The sequence below is a fragment of the Rhipicephalus microplus genome, unplaced genomic scaffold (genome assembly GCF_043290135.1).
Source record: "Rhipicephalus microplus isolate Deutch F79 unplaced genomic scaffold, USDA_Rmic scaffold_27, whole genome shotgun sequence".
NCBI classification, from domain to species: domain Eukaryota; kingdom Metazoa; phylum Arthropoda; class Arachnida; order Ixodida; family Ixodidae; genus Rhipicephalus; species Rhipicephalus microplus.
Genome location: NW_027464600.1, coordinates 2,578,286 through 2,599,494, shown reverse-complemented (window position 1 = coordinate 2,599,494; position 21,209 = coordinate 2,578,286). Strand labels below are relative to the sequence as shown.

Genomic DNA, 21,209 nt, shown 5'->3' with positions numbered 1-21,209 from the left:
GGGAGGCTATATTTGTGTTTCAACAATTACATTCAATACTGAAAACTACACTTCACCGAAAGCATGCAAGTAGCCACAGGCGGTCGAAATTTGTGGAGCCCTTGACTACGGCATCTCTCATAGTCATATGGTGGTTTTGGAACGTTAAACTCCGCACATCAATCAATCAAAGCATGCTGGTGATATCAACAACTCTGGTCTGCCCACCAATCCTTCGAAATGGCTGAAGGGCTCGGTCTCTCGGTCATCACATGGATGTCACCCACGGCGCAATGACCTGTGTTTTGGGAGACGCCATAAGAGTCTACCCAATCTAATAAATTCATTTGTAGAAAGTACTGCTGCTGCGCTGCGCTACTTGCGACCACCAAGCGGACTAGGGTCTGATTAAGGGAGTAGCGGTAGTTTTAGAGTAAGGTAGAACTAACAAACGAAAGTGCGTTTCATCTGTTTTCTTTTTCTTTGATTGTGCTTAAAACGAGGCCATGTTATCATGTCTAAGCCAGGATAGTTCATTAGACGTGAAGTTTACGCAGCAGGCCCCAAGATCGCAAGTTTTGCTCTTTTCCTGCTTACAACAATTCATTCTAACAGTGTATTGCACATGATGTCAAGAAGGGACGCAACGCTGTTGTCCTTAAGCGTGTTGTAGTTTAGCCTCAGACTACCGTCCCCCTCCCACACTCACGCACACAAACAGATGCACGCAGCCACGCCGCAAGGCGGCGCAGTTTCCAGTGATTGGACGCGCTGCGCGACCGTTAATTATGCACACATTTTCCTGCTACAAAACGCGGTAGACAAGAACACGCGGAAGAAGAACACGGGCCACGCTAATCCGGTTCTTCCGCAAACAACCATTTGGCTTCGGCATAGATCGATGGCACGCAGCAAGCTACTGAACATGGACTGCGAGGGACAATGGAGAAGAGGAGAGGGTGATACATGAGGAGGGACGACCGTGTCCTCGGGCACGAACAGAGGAGGAGGCATGTAGCAGAGGCTCCAAGTTTGCAGCTGTGAAGCTGCAACTGGCGCGCGCTGCCAGCCGAATACAGTGTAAATATAACTACGAATAGCAGCAAACGAAAATGTATAGAACTCGTTTATATATAGCAGAGCTACAGATACCACTATCACCGGAGTGAAGAAGTGGAACGAGGGTGGAGTTGCTCAGCGTCGAAGTAGATTACGTAGTACGATGACAACAATGCGGTGCTTGTTTCGACTTCCCTGACGATCTGGAGCCCTAAGCTACCAGAAAGCATAGGGGTTGGTAGTATGTGAAATTCGGCGGGCTTATTCTTCTTATTGATTATCAATGTTCTATGGTTTCGATTTGATGCATAACTTGTTCAGACATCCGCGAGTCGTTCAAACTTATATCGGGAATAGACAGTTTTAGAATAATGTACGCAGGGTTAGCGTTGGTCAGGTACTTTGCGCGGTTTTCAGAACTTGACATGGATACCCAAGAGTAGAGCGAATGACTCATGTGACACGGCGACAAATGCTATATGACACAAAGCTTTGCTTACTCTAGTCTAGAACTGCGCAAGTACAACATGTATTCCGGTGCAAAATATTTTAGTAGAGATGAAAAACGATTTTGTCCACACTGATTGCAATTATCTAATTTCGATGTTCTTACTGCAATTTTTATTATTCACTAATCCGTGCATTGCAACGCATACGTGACGTGCCGTTACGCAGAATACCCTGAAGGCCTCACAGAAACTTCACTCCATTTTTTATTTTGTTTTGCGCTTTGTTTCATGTCCGACATATGTCTTCCGCGTTGCTTTGCGTTTTTCTTATGAATCACTCTAACCAAGCCTGTTCAACTCCAGAGTAATGCACAATGCAATTGCATTAGCATCGCTGGAACGCTAACCAAAAACCTCGCTATTCGTATGCGTCGACTACAACTAGATGTGCGACATTATTGCTGTTATTTGTTTATTATTTTGTCTGCACAAAAACAAAGCAGACGAATATTTAGAACTGGACAGCTTCCTAGGGGAGTACTCAATTTATCGTTCTCTCGAGAAGCAACGTCGCCGATAAAGCGCTGGATGCAGTGGCCAAGAATTTCGTGCCCAGGGAACAAATTTCTGGTACACTACAGCGCAAAAAATACACAGAAAACGCGCAGAAAACACAAAGAACACAAGGCCGCCGAACACGCATGCATATCTTATCGACGACGTTTCGTCGCAATTTCTTCGGCAGGTCTAGACGCTTGCGAATCCGAAGAAAATTGGCGGTAGTCGTGGCCAACAGTCTAAACCCAGTCCAGACCATGATACCAGGCTGTACCACACCACACCAAGTTTGACATTCTTCTTAAGAGCTTACTTGGCGAAGCCGAACTAGGCGCAGTAACGGTCTTCAGATACGTGGACGATTTTTCAGTCATTTTAAATGCAGATTCAATTACTGGACCACCGCTACTGGCTACGTCAATCGTACAATTGTTTGGACAGCCTCTTTCATGCTGAAGTTCAAGTTCGTCTTACAACAGGCCCGCTTCATTCAATATTTTTATCTTCGACACTTCTTTAATCAAGGTGACCCCATCTTCTGCGCTTACGATCGGAGAACCAAAAAAATGGCAACATATCCACGGATTGAATGATGGATAGTGGGGCGAAGCATCCGTCCGTCCATTTGTTCTTGCTTCCGTCCATCCATGCGTGCGTCTGTCTGGCCGCCCGTGCATCCATCCACCCATGCGCGCGTGCATCTGTTCGTGCGCCCGCACGTTCATCTGTGCGTCCGTCCCTGCTTTCGACCATGCATCTGCTCCTGCATCCGTCCATGCAGCCATCCATGAGTCCGCCCATGTGTGTGTGTGTGTCCGTTCGTCCACCAATTCAACACTCCAAGTACCACCTTCTAGCATCTTTTCATCACATATTCCTCATATAGAAGCACCGTCATCCAGCGGACATTACAAGGACTGAACGAGAGGTGGCACACGCACACTTTCTTACGGCATGCGCTTCGGGTCCACTTCCCACATTTAACCACCTCGAGTTCATGGTATATACTACTTCACTGTATTCATGGCACTGCGACCCAACGCTCGCTAAACCTTTCTAAAACCAAGGAGGTTACGCCCAGCGAGAGCAACCCTTTCATGTCAGATGATACTCAATGTACATGTCAATGGCTGCTAAGGGTGAATGAGAGACAGGAGAATTCGGCTTTTAGTTAACACGCACGCTGCGAATTTTTTATTGTTTAACAACGCACAGAAGAAATCTCTCACCGGCACCACCTTCAAGGTCAAAATGTAAGACTTGTTACACACTACGACTACTACTACGACTACAAGGGACGAACGGGTGCCGCTATAAGGAGCTTCGCTCCCAAAAAAAAAATAGTAACACAAGGACGCAGTTTGAGCCCTTTCTGATCCGAAAAGGTAGCCACGTTATACTCGCTGGGCATGCGAGGAAAACGCTCTTTCTTAATCGCCGAACGCCAACAGCTTATCATGCCCCTAGTAAGATGACTGCCGCAGGCGCCATCTTACGGTTGGCACGGCTTCACTCGTAGGCAAGAATTTACACTCCAGCATTTTTTTTTAAACCTTCTTGGTCCAACCCGATGTAAGTTCCCGACCGGGTATTGTTGGAAAAGAGAAAAGATTGTCACTGGATGTTTGTTCCACTAAGTAAAGAAAAAAAACACGATAATCGGAATGTTATTTACAGAGGTTGTTGAGCTTTTATTTTCCATTGTTTGACCACATGGATAAAGGATTGGATGTTTTGAGATTGAAAGCTGCGGCTCGCTCCCCAAGGAGAAAGGTCCCACGAAAAGAACATGCACAGGACGAGCACGAAGAGCTGTCACAGCCCGACACTTAATCCTCGAACACAAAGATTGATTGATTGATATGTGGGGTTTAACGTCCCAAAACCACTATATGATTATGAGAGACGCCGTAGTGGAGGGCTCCGGAAATTTAGACCACCTGGGGTTCTTTAACGTGCACCCAAATCTGAGCACACGGGCCTACAACATTTCCGCCTCCATCGGAAATGCAGCCGCCGCAGCCGGGATTCGAACCCGCGCCCTGCGGGTCAGCAGCCGAGTACCTTAGCCACTAGACCACCGCGACGGGGCTCGAACACAAAGAAGGGCGCATGAGAAGGGTGCCCAAGTATACAAAGGATGAGCACTAACTGACAATAATATCCGGGGTTTAACGTCCCAAAACCGCGATATGCTTATCAGAAACGATGCAGTGGAGGGCTCCGGAAGTTCCGACTACCTGGGATTCTTTAACCTGCGGCCAAATCTAGGCGCAGGGGCGTCAAGCAATATCGCCTACACCTATATAAAATGCGTCCGCTGCGCCTAGGATTACATCTCGCGACCTTCAGAAGATGGCAGTGTTTACGGTTTTGTCCGTAAAGGAGAAAAAGTAAACCCGACGCTCATGCTTTGTTTACCCTTTCACGTTTTTATCTTAGATTCTTTTATATGAACGACTCGGTGCATAATAGCCAGGTGTGCCGGCTGGGCCATAAAACCCTGTTTTAAGTACACGCATCCCTGTTTGTATAATAGCGAAAATATCGAAGCGGGTGGACTAGCGCTACGCTCTGTTGACTTGATGTAATGCTATCTCGTCTGTTCCTACTTGATATTATTTTTATCAGAAGACTATTCTCATGCTGACAAGCACCATACACGTTCGTAGATATCTCTTGTTAGCCGACAAGAACAAACATTTACGACCACGAAGCCGTCACCCGACAAAACTCCACCACGGCCCTGTATTACACAATCTTCCTGCCATCTCTGAGTTTCTCTTGCTTTTTTTCATTTTTTAGCTTTCTTGTAAACTACCATTCCGAATTCTTTTGCATTACTGCTGTATCAAAACACATCCTGGCAAAAGGATTGAAACGAGGAGTTCGATGAAGCAGAAGGTAGAAAATCGGGTGAACTTTTTTTCTATTTGAAAAGAAGGCAGTACACGTAGGCGATAAGGATGGGGAGGAGGGATTCACATGCTCCCTTCCTTATGCAGGTGGTTGCATGCGTGACTGGCTTTGAAAAGCCAAGCACCAAAGCCCAAATACGAGGCAGGCATGCGTACTGCAGCAGCGTCGCGGTGACAGCTGCGGGTGACGTCGTTCAGGCAAATAGAGAACAACAAGATATAATAATAATAATGATGTTGTCCGCGACAGGCAACTACGCTGCGGCGATGACGGCAGCTTTTCCACCGGTGCCGCATAAAAAGAGGATTTGTTGTTGGCTCGGCTGCTTGGCTTCTCTTCTGAGTGTGCGTGCATGCATGCGTGTGTGTGTGTGCGTGCGTGCGTGTGTGTGTGTGTGTGTGTGTGTGTGTGTTTGTGTGTGTGTGTTTGTGTGTTTGTGATGCTCGTGTTTAAAACCTCATTCCGCGTTCTCCACTGCAGGTGATGTGTATAGGCATGCATACATACGGGACCGCGCAATGCGGCTTATGAAGAGAGCCTTACACAGCCACGCCACAGTCGCCTGAACAAACTTTGGGTCAAAAAGCAACGCTGTGAGCTCCTGCATGTGTATCAGGTGTCGTTGCCAAGCTGCGGGCAGAATCCTACCATCACCTCCTCGGTACCAACGTTTCTTCAGAACACCGGTGTTTTATTTATAATGATTATTTTCGTATAACTGCGTTGCTTCAAATATGCTACAATGTGGCTAAGAGGTAAAAAAAATATGGTGGTTCGTGACTGTGCAGACACAATATTGCAAAAGCAATGTTAACATACACTATATGTAAGGGTTTTCATTTTTGTGCCATTGTTTATTTTCCCATTTTGTTGGCAAATATAGATATGGACGCTCCCAGTCCAGCATAGATCTCGAACTATAAGATTACCTGGGTGTTTTTATTAAAAACTTGGCTAGTGTCACGAAACAAAATGTTCGAAGCATGCACTGCCTAAATGTCGTGATAGAGAAATTGAAATTCACAGCTGGAGAGAAACTGACAGATCCCAGCTCTTGATAAACACCATGGTCACACGTTTCAGCTGCACTGGTTTAGCTCCATCTGTTTAGAGTGCTTGGGCGCCGATTTTTTTTTCTTGTTTATCCTGGTGTGTTTAGGTTCTAAGGCTGCATGGAAACTGCATACGCTAACCTAATAGCGCATCGCAGTACAGCAAACGATCTCGCATTATTAGTTCGCCATTCATTCACTGCTTCTCGCGGTACATTGGTGTCCAAGTTCCGTAAATATACAGCACAAATTTCAACGAAATTCTTGTCACTGAGACCATACGCGTGTTACTTATTTAGCAATGCTGCCATTCTCACCGTAGATCATAGCAATGAAGCCATATACATATAAATAGAAAAAAGCACTATTAATTCCCTTGTAATACGCAAAACCACAAGTGAGAAATACAAGAAAATTAGTAATACCAGCTAAGACGCATGGCATGAGTACAAATGACGAAAAAACCACAAATTACCGCAATTACAATGGTAAGACTCAACCTATAATATAATTTCTATGTTAAACAATTGTTCCAGACACCTCAAAGCCAACAGCATTTTCTCCAGCGTACGTCCAATCATATAGCTGAGTTTGTGGTAATGGTAAACACATAGCTAAGTATGTTAAAAACACCCTGATGCATACGTATGACACATTTTTACCGATTAGCGATTTCATATGACTAGTAAACTTTGACACGTTCTCACACGTTGTCATGCAAATAGTACCATGGGCCCCGTCAGCATTCTACTTTGCGGCCTTACGCCTAGAAGCGTGCTCGTAGCCAAAAAAGGTGCCCTACCCCCCCCCCCCCCCTTCCGAAGTTTGTATGATGGGGGGTGTTTTCCTGAGAATAAATGAAAAGAGGTGTTTTGAGGCCTTTAAAAAATGCGCCCTTACCCCCCGAAGAACATTCCTGGCGGCGAGCCTGCCAGTAAGTTTATCCAAAATATTGTGTATGCAGTTCTGGCAAATAAATATAAATTAACTGGTTGTACGAAACCTTTTGACCGATTACACAAAATCAGATAAGTCAAAATATTTTCCCTCACCTCGGTGATTCCATGGAGAACTCTGACGTGGAGTGCGACGAGTTCCTGGAAACGGCCGAGGCACCCGAGGCAGTGGCCGTGGCCATGTTCGAGTTCATGTAGCCAATGTGGCATCGCACGTCTTTAGCCGTGGTGAAAGCGCTGCGGTTGTTCTTGTCCGGCCGGAAGAGGATGATGTAGACGCGGGGCATGAAAAGCAGCACCAGGGCGACCTCGGCCGAGAAGCTGATGCAGAGGCAGAGCGTGATGACCTTGTGCTTGCTGCCGAAGTAGATGGGCACGAACGCGGCCCATATCACTAGAGTCGTGTACATTGTGAAGCCAATGAACTTGGCCTCGTTGAAGTTCTCCGGCACGTTGCGCGTCTTCACGGCGTACACCGTGCACATGGCGATGAGAAAGAAGTCGAAGCCCAGCGGAGCGATTATGCCCAGCGTGGTGGTGTTGCAGATGAGCTTGACGCGGTCGAGTGCCGGGTAGTCGAACATGGAGTCGGGTGGCTCGAGCACCACCATGGCGCCGATGATGGCGCCCTCGACGGAGATGAGCAGCCACGTGATGATCACCTGGGCGGTGGCGCTCATGAAGCGGGGCTTCTTGGTGATGATCTTCTTCTTGGAGCCGGCCAGGATTCTGCGAGGTCAGAATTGGTAATACGGTGGAGTTACATAGTTCAGTATTGGCAGTGGCATTAACAAATGGGTTTCCATCTAAAACTTTCAAATATAGTGACTCGATGGTAAGCGGAACGACCATTTTCTGAGGTCAACAAACCTCCGTTAGTACACCCAGGTCTGTACGCTAAGTCTCCGTGTGCCCGCCTATTTGAACAAAACAAGAACACAATAAAATTTCATCTCTTCTGTATCCTGCAGAACCAATGACAGTCACATGTGTAAATCTTCTGAAGTGTCGCAGCGGTCGTGGAGTAGAAAATTTCAAGTAAGTTGTAAATGGCTCAAAAGTGGAGTGCTGCTGCGTACATGCGTGTCGGCACAGTATGAGAGCCAGCAATACGTGGGTCATTTGGCGCGAAGCCCCGCGTCTGGCGTCACCGAACCGCCCACCCCCGCTTCAGACGCAATGTCTTTAAATGAGTACGTCAATCCCTTCCAGTCATAGTCCTTGGTGCGATCCCTGAATCATTCAGGAACAGTCAAGACACGTCCTCTCAAATGAAAGTTTCCGTTATGTAAGGCCTCCTATATACTCCCACATGCGGCGTTCAACGTCACCTTTTGTCTTGCAAGCTACACATAATGAAGTTGCGGGGAATACGGTTTTGTAAACACATGATTAGAACATGTTGGCGCTAATCCCGCGTGGCGAAAATATAGCAAGGAGGTCTTTGAGTGTCTGAGCTTTAAGGTTACGCCGTAATGATGACGTGGATAAGCTAATCCATGAATGTAACTGGACGCGGTTTCTCTTAGAGGAGATCTGCCTTTGTTCAGAGAATACAAGCAGCAGCACGACGCTCTTTTTTCTGTACACAACTAATATAAGGGGCCCCTAGCACCTACTATTCACAATGAAATGACATTTCCTGCAATGTAGTCAAGCAGTCATACCGGCAGCGTATAGGATCCGGCCACGGAATGCACGCACAATCAAAAAAAAAATCAGTGCTTGCTGTATCCTCTGAAGTATTTACTGGGATTCACTGGCATTGCGGAAAATACATGTAACGAAAGACGCTGAACTGGGGCCTAGTGGGTCATGTGGGAAGCCAGAGCAGTGAGCACCACCAACTGAGGAGTCCCGACAACAGAAAAAAATAACACGACTGATCCCTGTGTCATAAGAATCGGCATAACACGATAGTGAAACGTGCATTCACAGATGGAGTTGAGCGTTTACTGTGCATTGTTTCGCCCCTGGAGTGAAGGAACGTAACGTGTAATGTCACGTGAAAAACGGCAAGGAGCTCGAAATTCGCAGCACACTCCTCAAGTAGAAAGGACGCCCGAAAAAAGCATACACTGGGCAAGCGCGAGTCAACTGTCACGTCAGAACCCTTAAATTGCTCTGCTCACACTCAAATAAGGGCGCCCGGAACCAGTCCACCAGTATACACACACACGAGGAGTGTTAACAAAGAAGTGTCACATGTGAGCAGCACGCTCTTTTCGCCGATGTGGCGTCTGAAGCGAGTGAAGTGACCTTCGTGTTCTCTGTAGCTTTAGCGCACACTTGCGATGACTGTAAAAGATGCACAAACCAACCCAGTGATGATATAAGCGCGTGCGCGCGAGTGTCCACGCCCTGTTGAAGCGTGCGCAGGTCGCAAGGCGCGGGGCGACGACCTTCAAAGCACGCCCTCCGCTGCCTTCGCGCCATCTCGCTACTAATAACAAGAACACGCTGAAGCCACCAAGCGCTGAGCAGCACTAATGGTAAATGGCGCATACAAGTAGCTCACCGTTAGGACGCTGACTAACGTACTTCTGTGGCCAGGTCGATCGGTGCACCGTGCTACACAACAAGATGTCGTAGGTTCGACTCCTGGTGGTGCAACTACTTCTCTAGTTTTTTTTCTTTGGCAACGATTATTGGGAAGACCCTTTCAGTGTTTACAAACACAGGCCCTTGATGATATCCCGTTTTGTTCACCGATGTGCCATAATAGCATCGGTGGACAACAAGAGCTTTAGAAGATAGGCCACTGTTTTTTTTAGTTTCCTTCCCTTATCTGTCAAAATATCAATATATTCGTATCAATATATGCGTATCAATATATGCGTATCAATATATTCAAATAAATGTTGTTTTGAGCTACATAAAAATCACAAAAGATTCCTCTGTACATTACGCACGTTCCTGTTATGTGTGAAACGAAAGGGAGACTTTCCTATCCCTTGAAAGGAACCTGAAAACGTGCATTATGTTTCGACATTACGAGCTGTTAAATGTGGTGACGGGAAGTTTTTTGGGGTACAACGCTTACAGCTTTGAAACTGTCTATATTTTACGGCGTCATATCTGTGACAGGTACGCGTTGCGGTGGTGAACACCGGAATAAAACACTCTCGTGTTCTCTCTTTCATAACGGATATCTTTTTTGTGGGGCGAAGCTCTTTAGAGTCGAGCAATGTTCCCTGTCCGTCGGCGTGACACGCTTGGCACATAACCCACTCTAAATTGGGTATGTGCCTCAGGGGATGCGAGATGGCGCTACTTGGAGTGTTTACTAGATGGAAGCACAGACGTACGCACGGCCAGACAGACTAGCACGGACGAACACACGCACGGACGGACGGATAGATGGATGCATAAACAAATGAATAGATGGATAGACGTACACGCGGACGGACGGACAGACGGACGCACGGATAGACAGACGGATGCATGGACGGACGCATAGGTGGTCACGCGGGCGGACTGATGCAAGAACGGACGGACGGACAGGCTGAAGGCCGCTTCGCCCCACTCATCATCATTCACTCCGTGGATATGCTGTGTTTTTTTTATTTCGTTCCTTTTTATTAATACGAACAATAGCGTCTACGGATACCAGCGGCAGCAGCGGCATCAGGCCTGTGCAGAACGCACAGAGTGGTCACAATGAAAGTTGGAAGAGCTGAATTTCCAAAACCTGTTGTAAAATTCCTTGGGGTTACAAATACAAGTATGCTTACAAGGCGCCCGCTACGCCATAAATCATAAATTTTCTGAAGTTGGTAGGCACCCATAACGACATTCTTTGTCATTCTGTGAGACACGAGGTAACCTCGACGCATGTCAAAGGCATCACGTGCCCTTTGCTTATGCGTAGACTGATGACGATAAATTTTGGCTGAGCCCTTTGTAATGGGTTGGAAGCATTCAACGACCCATTTGTGACGCAATTCGTATTGAGTGACGTCTGTTTACGGAATTAGCATCGTGTAACACCTGGTCGTTATTTCGCTTTTACAACCCTCCATATTGCATCTGTTAACACGGTTCCTTCCCAACATGACTCCTGTATACGGTTTTCTCGCAAAGGAGCTTCAACCAACGGCATATATCTGTGGTGCAATGCTAATTGGCCAATGAGAGGACCAATCGTCGAGCCACGTTCCACCAAGAGCATTTTTCTTATTCGTTTTTTTCGTATTGTTTCTCGCAGTAGAGGTTACCGACACCGGCGGCGGCAACGGTGGACAACTACAGCGCCACGAAAGGCCCTTATTATTGCATAACAGCTTTCGCACGGTGGGTGAAATGCCTCGTCCTATTCGACTGTGACGTTTCAGTGATTGATACAACGTGACTAGAGATTTCGCTTTCTGGTCGTCCTACCAATAGTAGCATACCGTCGAAGTTGTCAGCAGTACACTCCTTGATCTAGAACAAGTACTATCAAGCGAGAGAATACAAACAGAGCTCAAAGCCACCTTTGGCGCACACTACATGAGCCGTGAGATTTCGTATGGCAACAAGGGACGCGTTTGTGAGGCTTGAAACATTTAAGTGCGCTCTGTACCCCATGCTCAGCACCAGAACACCGACGGCAAATAAACATGTCCGTCTGAAATGAGAGACCGCGGGTTCTTACACGCTGTCGGTGGCCTTGTGTCCCAGATTTGTCATTGCGATTGCTACCAGGCCATGTGTGGCCGTATAGGTGAAAGTCGGCTGCACCTAACACCCCCACTTTGCCAGGGGAGCTTAGAAAGACGTCTTTTTTGCAGAGAGTCTTGTACCGAGAGTGTAACAGGGCTCACCAGTTGCGTAGAGCGCGTCCTGTTCATTTCGATTATACATCTCGAGTACGTTTCTGGCGTGAGGTGTTTTATAGTACTTCTCAACGAACTGCGCTGCGCCTCGTGGTGAAGTGCAGCTGGTGCAGTGCCTGTAACCGAGTGGCCTTGACAAGGGGTGTAGGCCTGGCGACGCTCGTTCAGTGTGTCTCAGAGCAGGCAACTCAGGCGTACTCGTATCTGCACAAAGGAATGCACTCATACCACTCATACAGTCCACAAACACTCGATGCGAGTGCCGAGAGCGGGGAAGCCTTGAATCCTCACCACTCGCCAGATCACCAGTGCACTGTTCTCGGGAACCGCATGCGTGCGAATGATGTACTCATGGTGGCTCAATGATTCAGCAATTTTAGACGACCCGATGTAGCACCTCTTGAGTTCAGAACCCAGATTTTGCCCGTTTCACGAGCTGAAACATTGCTCATTTTAGCAGGTCCATTTCGGCTTCAATTTTTATTAGCTAACGGTCAAAAACAGCCTTAGACAGCTAATATGTATGCCTACCTCACCTTTCTCGAATGTTGCATTGCGCTCGTTTCAGTCCCTTCGCTTCGCCTCTAGGACGAAGCGAAGTCGTAATCGTCGCCTCCCGGGCGACCACCACGAGCCTGAGCCACGATGTCTTCACAGCCAGCACTCAACCTCCGTTAAAATACTGTCATCATCACCACAGGCTGTAGTAAACGTTGCGTTAATGTACCGCGAAAACAACTAAGTACTTGCGCGTTTAAACTTATAAGGATGTAATACCAAGGTATCAAACATCATTGATCTATAAGACAACGTACCTTGCGATCCGGTTGGTCTTGGTGACGAGCGCCGCGTATATCATGGCGAAGCTGAGACCGGGCAGCACGCGTGTGATGAAGCATGTGAGTGCGCTGGGCTTGGCCAGCAGGGCGAACGTGGTTCCATGGCAGAGGAACATGCCGATCAGTATGATGTAGGACAGTTCGCGCGTCGAGCTCTTCACCACGGGCGTGTCGTTGTGACGGATGAAGATGATCATGGCAGCCAGCGTGGCCATCAGGCCAAGGATGGCTATGCTCATGGCCGCCAACGACTGGCTGTCAGTCCAGTGGATGTATTCCTCGGGAATACGAACACAACCTGGAGAAAGGTGTGTAGTTTCTAAATGAAAGAGCACTATTCACAGTAGATTACGAGTCTTCGCAGATATACAAAACGCAACCATCATCATCATCATCATAGCCATTATATTTAGACTGTTTATCAGCCTATATTTCGATTCACTATATGATGGGGGCCTCTGGCAATGATCTACAGTTTACCCTATCCTGAGCAAGTCGATTCTTGTGAACTCTTTAATTGTACCTCCCGCCAGATGGGCGACATGAAAATACCGCAATAACAACACTAAATGTGTCAGAGTCATGACTGTTCACTCATCGTCACTCAGCGCCTGAGGCGTGGCCTATAAGAACTCGCCAGACACGTCAAGATACTGTCGATGTCTCGTGGACGGGAACGCGCCGTTGAGCACGAAATACAACAACATCTACGCAGCAGACCCCATTCATACTTCACTAAAAAAAAAGCCATGCATACCAAGCAATCGAATGAATGCTGCCAATGGAGTTTTATATTTGTGTCACCGTTCCTTTAAACGAACGCTGCGCCGTTTATGCACGACATTCTCAGAACAATCTCACTTCGTGCTTTGTATAGTTTGGTGTAATTACTTGCCCTTGCGTGCAAAGTTTCGCTGCCTTAAATTGAAATTACTATTTCTTTTATAGAGCGTTAAAAGCAAAGTGCCTCACCCGTGAGGTTCTCATTAGGCCACCAGCCCCTCTCGCAGTCCAGGCAGGTGTACTCGTCCTTGACGTACTGGTTCTCTTTGCAGGCCACGCAGTTCCAGCAACACTTCATCGTTTCCGAGTGAATACTCTGCAAGAATATAGCCATATAAGTGAAAATTACAGAAAGATGAAGTAGTTGGAGTGTGCATGTGCGCATAAGCGTGCACATACCTCCCCGGGAAAGGGCGGGGGTGAAAGTTCATCACTGCACCCTCCACTTTCAGAATATTAGGCGTTAAAAGCAATACGTCAAAGCACGGGCCAGACTCTACGCCCCCCTTTTTGCCATCCCCGGGGGCCCGCCTGTGTGTGTGTGCATGTGCGTGCATGTGCGTGCGTGCGCGCGCGCGCGCGCGTGTGTTTGTGTGTGTGTGTGTGTGTGTGTGTGTGTGTGTGTGTGTGTGTGTGTGTGTGTGTGTGTGTGTGTGTGTGTGTGTGTGTGTGTGTGTGTGCGCGTACGCGAACGCATTCTGAACAAGCTAAGCATATGCACCATTATGTCGGATACACTTCACAATTTTAAAGAATCTTAGAAGGAAAAAGAGGTGCTTCCCATAAAGAATACTGCTTCTTTAGAGATATTAAAAGGGGGTTTTAAAGAAGAATAGATGCCATTTTATGTGATGCTTTGCGTTAGTGAAACTTAAAAGACACGCGAACGTAATTGAAGAAAGAGCTGTTTGAAAACGCCAGAAAGTGCAATTAGTAGCAGTCTCGCAATGACGGCCTTGCTGGACGCCAGGGTGGGTCTGCCATTGGTTCACCATCTTTCAAGTACGGCTTGCGACTTAGGTTAACGAGGTTGTTAATGGCGAATTCCGGCGCACAAGAGTGGTCATGGACAAGCACTTTTGACTCGAGATTGCCCCCCCCCCCACGAAAAAAAACACACAAACACGCAAAACTGAACCAGATGGAAGTACTCCGACTAAGTGGCGTTCGTTTTTTTTTCAAAAGGACCTGTTCTCCGAAGCCCTTGAAAAAGACCGTTAAAAGCTCCTGTCCAAGAGTCTGCTGTTCAAGCCGCTACTCGCATGTTCCGTTCATTAAGCTGTGAATTTATGCGTTAAGCATGCCATCTCTGCGATGCTACTTTATACGTCAAGTATAGCGGCGTTTTCAACAAACCTTTTTGCGCTTTTCGACTGTACTTATTTCGAGTCTCTTGGTATTCCCATCAAGCAGTTGAAAGCGCAACTGTCGGGTGTGTAAATGCAGCCTATGCAATTACAACTAGGAGCTGTGATGTGATATGAAAAAAAAAAAGAAAATTAAAACGTCATCGGGAGTCAAACCCGCGACCTATGGGTCCAAGGCAAAAGATGCCGAGCACACTGTCCGCTGCGCCGTGATCATTCTTTAGAGCGAAGACTGTTATAAGATCGCAACGCGGGTCACGTGCGGCGCCGTAGTTTTCCGCAGTCACCGCCACCGGTGTCCGTAACTAGAGTTACTGCATATGCCACCTTTACTGTATATTACTGTATATTCTACCTTGTAAGTTACTACATATGCTACCTTTACTGTATATTACTGTATATGCTACCTTGTAAGTTACTGTATATGCTACCTTGTAAGTTACTGCATATGCTACCTTTGCTGTATATTACTGTATATGCTACCTTTACTGTATATGCTACCTAAAGGTAGCATATACAGTAACTCTATCCGTAACCACTATGGCACGAAAAAACCCAGTATATAAAAACACTTAAGGGACACAGTGGAATTCAAATCCGAGTCCCATGCGTGCCAGCTCAGTTTTATATCACTGAGCCACGCAGGTGCCTGGGACTCCCTTGCAAGCTTGCTTTAGGCAGGCTTGATGTCGGGAAAATAATCGCGTTAATATGAGCAATAAAGCGTTTTAAAACAGCAAAGGACCAACCAGGCGTCATACAATGCGAATTGCATAACGAGTGGGGCGTTCAATGTTCCCAGCCATTACAAAAGCTAGTTCTTGATCACTAATTACCTGTGGTGCATATCCGCCTCAGGCCTTATAATTCATCGTCGTCAACTACGGCATGAAAAAATAGCACAAGGTTTCTTGCGAGTGTGTAGCGGATACCACGCTTCTCAGAAGAAGGACGAAGGATTGCATAGTGATTCTCGGGTGGCCCTGCTTATAAAACAAAACCTCTAGTTGTCTTGGAGCGAGAAGCCCTGCGAATGTGTCTGGGACTCCCTACATTTGTGGCTATCAACGTACTGTACCAGGAAGCGCGCCTGTCTACACTACTTCGTCGATTTCGCATTTTGACGGTACAATCATTTTTAAAATTTTATAGCTTACCGGCAAAAAGATCTCAATATGCTTTTATCGCAAACCCAGACGCCTTCTTTCTTGCTCATTGGCCACGGTTTCACACACCTCAGATAATGTTTCTACGAAAGAATCTACAAAGTAAAAATGTGAACATTAGAACATTAGAAATGTAATTGAGAGTAATGACTCGAATTTTCATGTTATAATTGAGTATGATGATATATTCCCCCAAAACGCCAAGTTACAATCTCTCAAACTTTTGAATAACATATTATTAGATTACTTGTAGCATGCAGAAACTAAAAATATAATAGCCACAGATGCTTCAGTAAATAATCAAAAGGCAGGTATAGACATTGCCTCTGAATCGCTTGACTGGTCCTTTTCATTGAGACTGTCTGATTTTACTCCAGTTTTTGAAGTGGAGCTCGTCGCGATTATTTTAGCTCTTCGAAAACTTCTGTCAAATCAAAACAACGCAGTCATAATGACGGATTCTCTTTCAGTTTGTGCAGCTCTGACAGCTTCGCAGAACTCTCGAATTCTAAGGACATTCAAAACATTAGTACCCCCACAGTTGAGACTCCTGAGGTTACTATGGGTTCCGGGACACTGTAGATTGAGAATAAATTAATTGGCCAATTCCTTATCACGAACCACACTTGATGGCACATTTTTATCCATACTGCCTGATGTTGAATATATTACAGCAATAAGATATCGAAAATCCGCAATCTCCACTGATACATTAGAAAAACTAACTACATGGGCAGAATATAACCACCTCAAGTTTTCATAGCGACCCCACTGGAGCCAGTCCAGAAAGCTTGAAGTTTTAATTACTAAATTTCGATGTCAAGTTCGTGTCCCCCCCCCCCCTAAACCTGTATCAACAGTGAGCTGGTCAGGCAGTATCACCCCTCTGCGCATTCTGCGGAGAAGTGGAATCACTAAAATATTATTTTTTGTATTGTCGCCGATACACTATCCTTCGTAAAATGTTACTAGTTATTCCATTTCTGAAAATAGGCGTTAGATTGACGGCAGAAACTGCACTAAGCTTTGGTGCCTCAGATTTGGGACATTGCCACAGGGATGCTTTCAATGCCATTAGCGATTATATTCAGGCATCGAAACGTATACCTTTGTGAACTTCATCAAATCATTATTATTTATTACTCGCCCCGAAAAATTCTAAATGGCAAAGTGAAGTGAACGCAGCTGAGTGGTAATCACAACATAAATCTCGAAAGTTCTCAACTTGACTTTTTGATCTTTTTTCGTTTCCTCCCTTTTTATGTGGTTTTCCTTATATTAGTCATATTATGTTACAAATTCATTACACATAGTTAAAATGACCGCTGAAAAACTGCACTACGCTTTCTTGGGCAATCCCCCTGAGTGGGTATGAGCCATAAGTCCAGGGAAACAAACAAACAAACATGAGTGCCATGCTACACAACTAGACTGGTTGTTTTCTGTTAGGCTTCCTGATTACACCCAAATATCTTTGGCCGAGTTCTTGGTTATTATATTAGCAGAACGTTAACTTCGTTTACCTATAACTTCTGTGACTATAGTTACAGATTCATTGCCATTGTTTCAACTGATTCGGATATTCTAAGAATATTTCAATTACTTGTTCCTCATCATTTGCGAAACCTGCGACTAATTTGGGTGCCGCGACACAAAGTAATTGTACTCAATGAAGTGCGGACTCTCTGGCGAAAGCTTCTCTGACAGGTCGAGTTCTCTCTCTCTTTCCTGTTACGGCGTTCGTTGCTCGGCAAGGTTCAGAAAGTATGCATTATCTGTGTTTACTCCAAGTATAGATTGATCAACGGACTTTCTGCACCTACAGTTCTCTTGGAGCAGGAAATGGTGTGCAGCAAGACGAGCTTAAGTTGTAATAACCAGAATGCGTTGTAGAATTCAAAATCTAGATTTTTCACATGTACAGAACCGGTTTGGCAATCTCCAATTTTTCGCTCCTATTGCAACGAGCTCGAAACTATCTAACGCTTTTTGTTGAACTACCGACGTTTTTTTTTTTTACACAGAAAACGTAGTATAAAAATTATATTGCGGCAACGTGGTCTACCGGTTACGTTTGTTGTTCTATTATCATCCTAGGCCTTCGCACTGGGACACTCGGACAAGAATATTTTCAAAGCTGTCGAAAAACTTTTATGCAACCCGAATAGATTTGTTAGGTGTATCAACTACCAACAATTTCTTTATTCAGCATTCCTAGTCAAAATATCTTCAGTCTCTGGGAGAATCAACAAAATAGTGCAACTTAAGATTACAATTATTCATACTTAACGCTTCACTAGAAAAATTATCTCAAAACTATTTTACCTCGTACTAAACATTAATCTTAAATACAGTATGTATGATCTGCCCAACTCATGGTCGACCACCCAGAGTGGGTAGGTGCCAACGATCGCAGGACCATCATCATGATCATCATTACTACACAAAAAATATGAATATATATGGTGTTGAGGGTACCGAGCAAGCATGCTTGTAGCAGCTACCCAAAGAGTGTTCAGAAAACACTGAAAGACTGAGCTTTCGCCGTGAATGTGCTGCACGTTCCACGCAGGCCTAGTGGTGTTTTCAAGGGTTTAAAGTGTGCGGCCTTGGCTCAGATGCCACTGCGCCGTAGTCAAATGCCTTCAACACTTAAAAACACGTTCTTTTTTTAAATCTGCCATAGTCCTCTCAGCATTTTTGGTAAAGGGCAGTAATGCGTCATGACTGCAGCATCCGCGATGAGTTCCTTCAACGCGTCTTTTTACGTGTCTGTGCAGTTTTAACAACGTCAAACACATCCTCAGGAGGCGATCTTACCCTTAGCGTTGGTGTCACTCACAGCGCACGTTCATACCCCCCAAAAAAACCCCACCTTTCCGAAAGGAATCGTGAGGAAATACGAATGCATTTCTTGTGCCGAGAGAGGGCACTGTTGCCGTCAGACATCCGCCTTCACCAAGTTCTGCCAACGCATTGGGAGGGGCCCAGCCAGCAAATGGTCGAGAGTGAGGAGCGAGCAGACGGGAGAGTGGACGCCAGCGTTCTCGGCTCTGCGTTGGCGTGCCGGCATTTCACAGCGGCGCCTTGAGCTCACACTTTCGGATTTTCGTAAGAGGCGCCTAGCCAACGAACGGTTGAGTCAGACGAGAGTGGACGGGAGAGTAAGGTGCAGGGAGGAAAGAGAACGAACGGCGAGAGAAGGAGTGGTGAAGCACTGCACCCACCCGCTCCTACACTCTCTCACCGAAGATGCTCCGGTTGCTAGGAGCGAGAATAAGCGCGCGCACCCGCAGCTGTTGCTATGGGAGAGGGAGTGAGAGCGGAGAGATAACTCCTGCTGGCGCGCGGCCGCCGCACGGATACCGCCGCCGGATGCTTGACATAGCCCGACTAAGAAATGCATTCGCCTTTAGAACTCGCGTGGCCATAGCTCAGTAAACGTATGCAGCAGACTGGGGTGCCCCTTCTGTCCCCCACCGTCACGCACTTACAGACACTTGCGCCAGCTACCAGCGTATATTCTCTAGTGTGCTACTATGGAATCATATGATATCAGGCTTTGCGATGCAGTGGCGTACCTTGACTTTTCCCTTTTCGCAGGGCAGCGAGCAAATGGAGATTGGCGGCGCCGTGCGTTGTGCTCGGTGCCACTGCACGTCTCGGGTCATTGTGAGCTCGCCGTTGACCCACGAACCAACCTGTACATAGTCGTAGTGGTGCTCACCCAGTTGTTGGTAGTTCATTAGGTCATACCTGCATTATCGAACACGAAACATGAATCAGTCAGATACATTATGGGCAGTACAGCGCACAAACTCACCGGACGAAAAGACACAAACACACGAAAGTTTCTAAGATTCCAAGCTTTCTCTCTTACTATTTCGTTCAATGAATGACAGTGATGTAGACACAAGGAGAGGTTCTAGATCAAGTTTGTTTGCATTGGCCTATAGTACTACGTGATTTTTATGACTCGTAAGAACACACCTCGATTGAGCGAGTCAGTGAGTGGGTGAGTGAGTGAGTGAGTGAGTGAGGGGAAACTTCATTGAATAGGTCCGGCGATTTTGCGCTGGGTGGGCCCACAAGCACGCCGGCCTAGGTGACTGCCTCAAAGCGCAAAAATTTTTAGGACAATTAATTCACTAAATTTCTGGCAACGAAACCTGATGTGATTGAGATCGCCAAAAAAAAGGTGCCTTGTGTGAAAAGTAGTACTCATTTCAAACATGACGCGGAGGAAGAACACGAAATATATTAAGTTAACCACGTCATGAAGACGAAGTCTGCCGTGAGAAACGCTTGAAATGCTCTGCTGAGCAGCTGCTGCATTGGGTAGTCGCGTTGCCATGCGGCAGGCATTTACTATGCGAAGCGAATAGCACAGGACAGTGAAATGCTCGTCGACTTGAAATCAGCACTAAAGTATACAGCTGGCGTCATTTTGCAACGAAAAAGCACAAAAATAGCTGCAATATCTCTCGAAGCACGCACGCGAAACCCACCACCAGCTGTGGCTCTGGCTCCAGGCGAGGCGTCGACGACGGAGGCAGAGAAACTCCAGAGCAGGCGGCCGTTTTGTTTTCCCAGCCTAGCAGAAATCATTGGCAGTGCGGAGTTCTTTTCCGCGAACCATCTGTTTCGACGGTGCACCGCAGTAAAGAAGCCATGCGAAATATTTCGCTAAAGTATAATTGACTCGCACCCGATTCTCCGAACGCGCCTCCACGAAAAGAAATTCGCGACATTCGGTTCATCCGTGCTGTCACTTTCACTTTCGCTTAAAGAAAAAAACAATGAATCACACGTGGCTCGTCCGGGGATGCTTTCCGGCTAACAATAACTGCGAGTTAGTGGGAAAACATCGCTTCCAGCTTGCACGAGTAACAGCGCGTTCGCTAGCGACAAACGATGAAGCTAGTATAAGAGGCAGGGGTACCTTTCAAAAGCGTTAGGTAAAGTTAGTGCAGTTTATGAAGCGTGAAATATCCTTGTACACGCAAACATCTCAAGCGTCTAGAAAAAAAAAACAAAGCGCAACGTCGACTTCCGCATCCACTAGAAATTAATGCGCTGTATCAGCCGAAGGTAAAGCTTGTCAGCGAATTCTGCAGTTTATTGCACAAGCTAATGAGCCGCACGATAACACTCGCATGAAGAGACCTTTCTTACGCCATTTTATTAACCCCGAAGCTTCGGGGTATTAGCTATAGGTTTGCAATTACATTCCTAGAAGGCTTAGGTAACACAACCCTTTCGTGA

General features: G+C 46.4%; 1 protein-coding gene across 1 annotated transcript in view; it reads right to left on the bottom strand.

The window, feature by feature from the left end:
• The window catches only part of LOC142786651 (metabotropic glutamate receptor 5-like), a 155,360-nt gene that overhangs the window by 1,259 nt on the left and 132,892 nt on the right, over positions 1 to 21,209 (bottom strand). Inside the window, exons 11-14 of the mRNA XM_075884282.1 lie at positions 19,526 to 19,700; positions 13,601 to 13,727; positions 12,605 to 12,926; positions 7,069 to 7,701 (exon numbers count right to left, since the gene is read on the bottom strand). Coding sequence (XP_075740397.1) covers positions 7,069 to 7,701; positions 12,605 to 12,926; positions 13,601 to 13,727; positions 19,526 to 19,700 — 1,257 coding nt within the window. The remainder of the gene's footprint in view (positions 1 to 7,068; positions 7,702 to 12,604; positions 12,927 to 13,600; positions 13,728 to 19,525; positions 19,701 to 21,209) is intronic.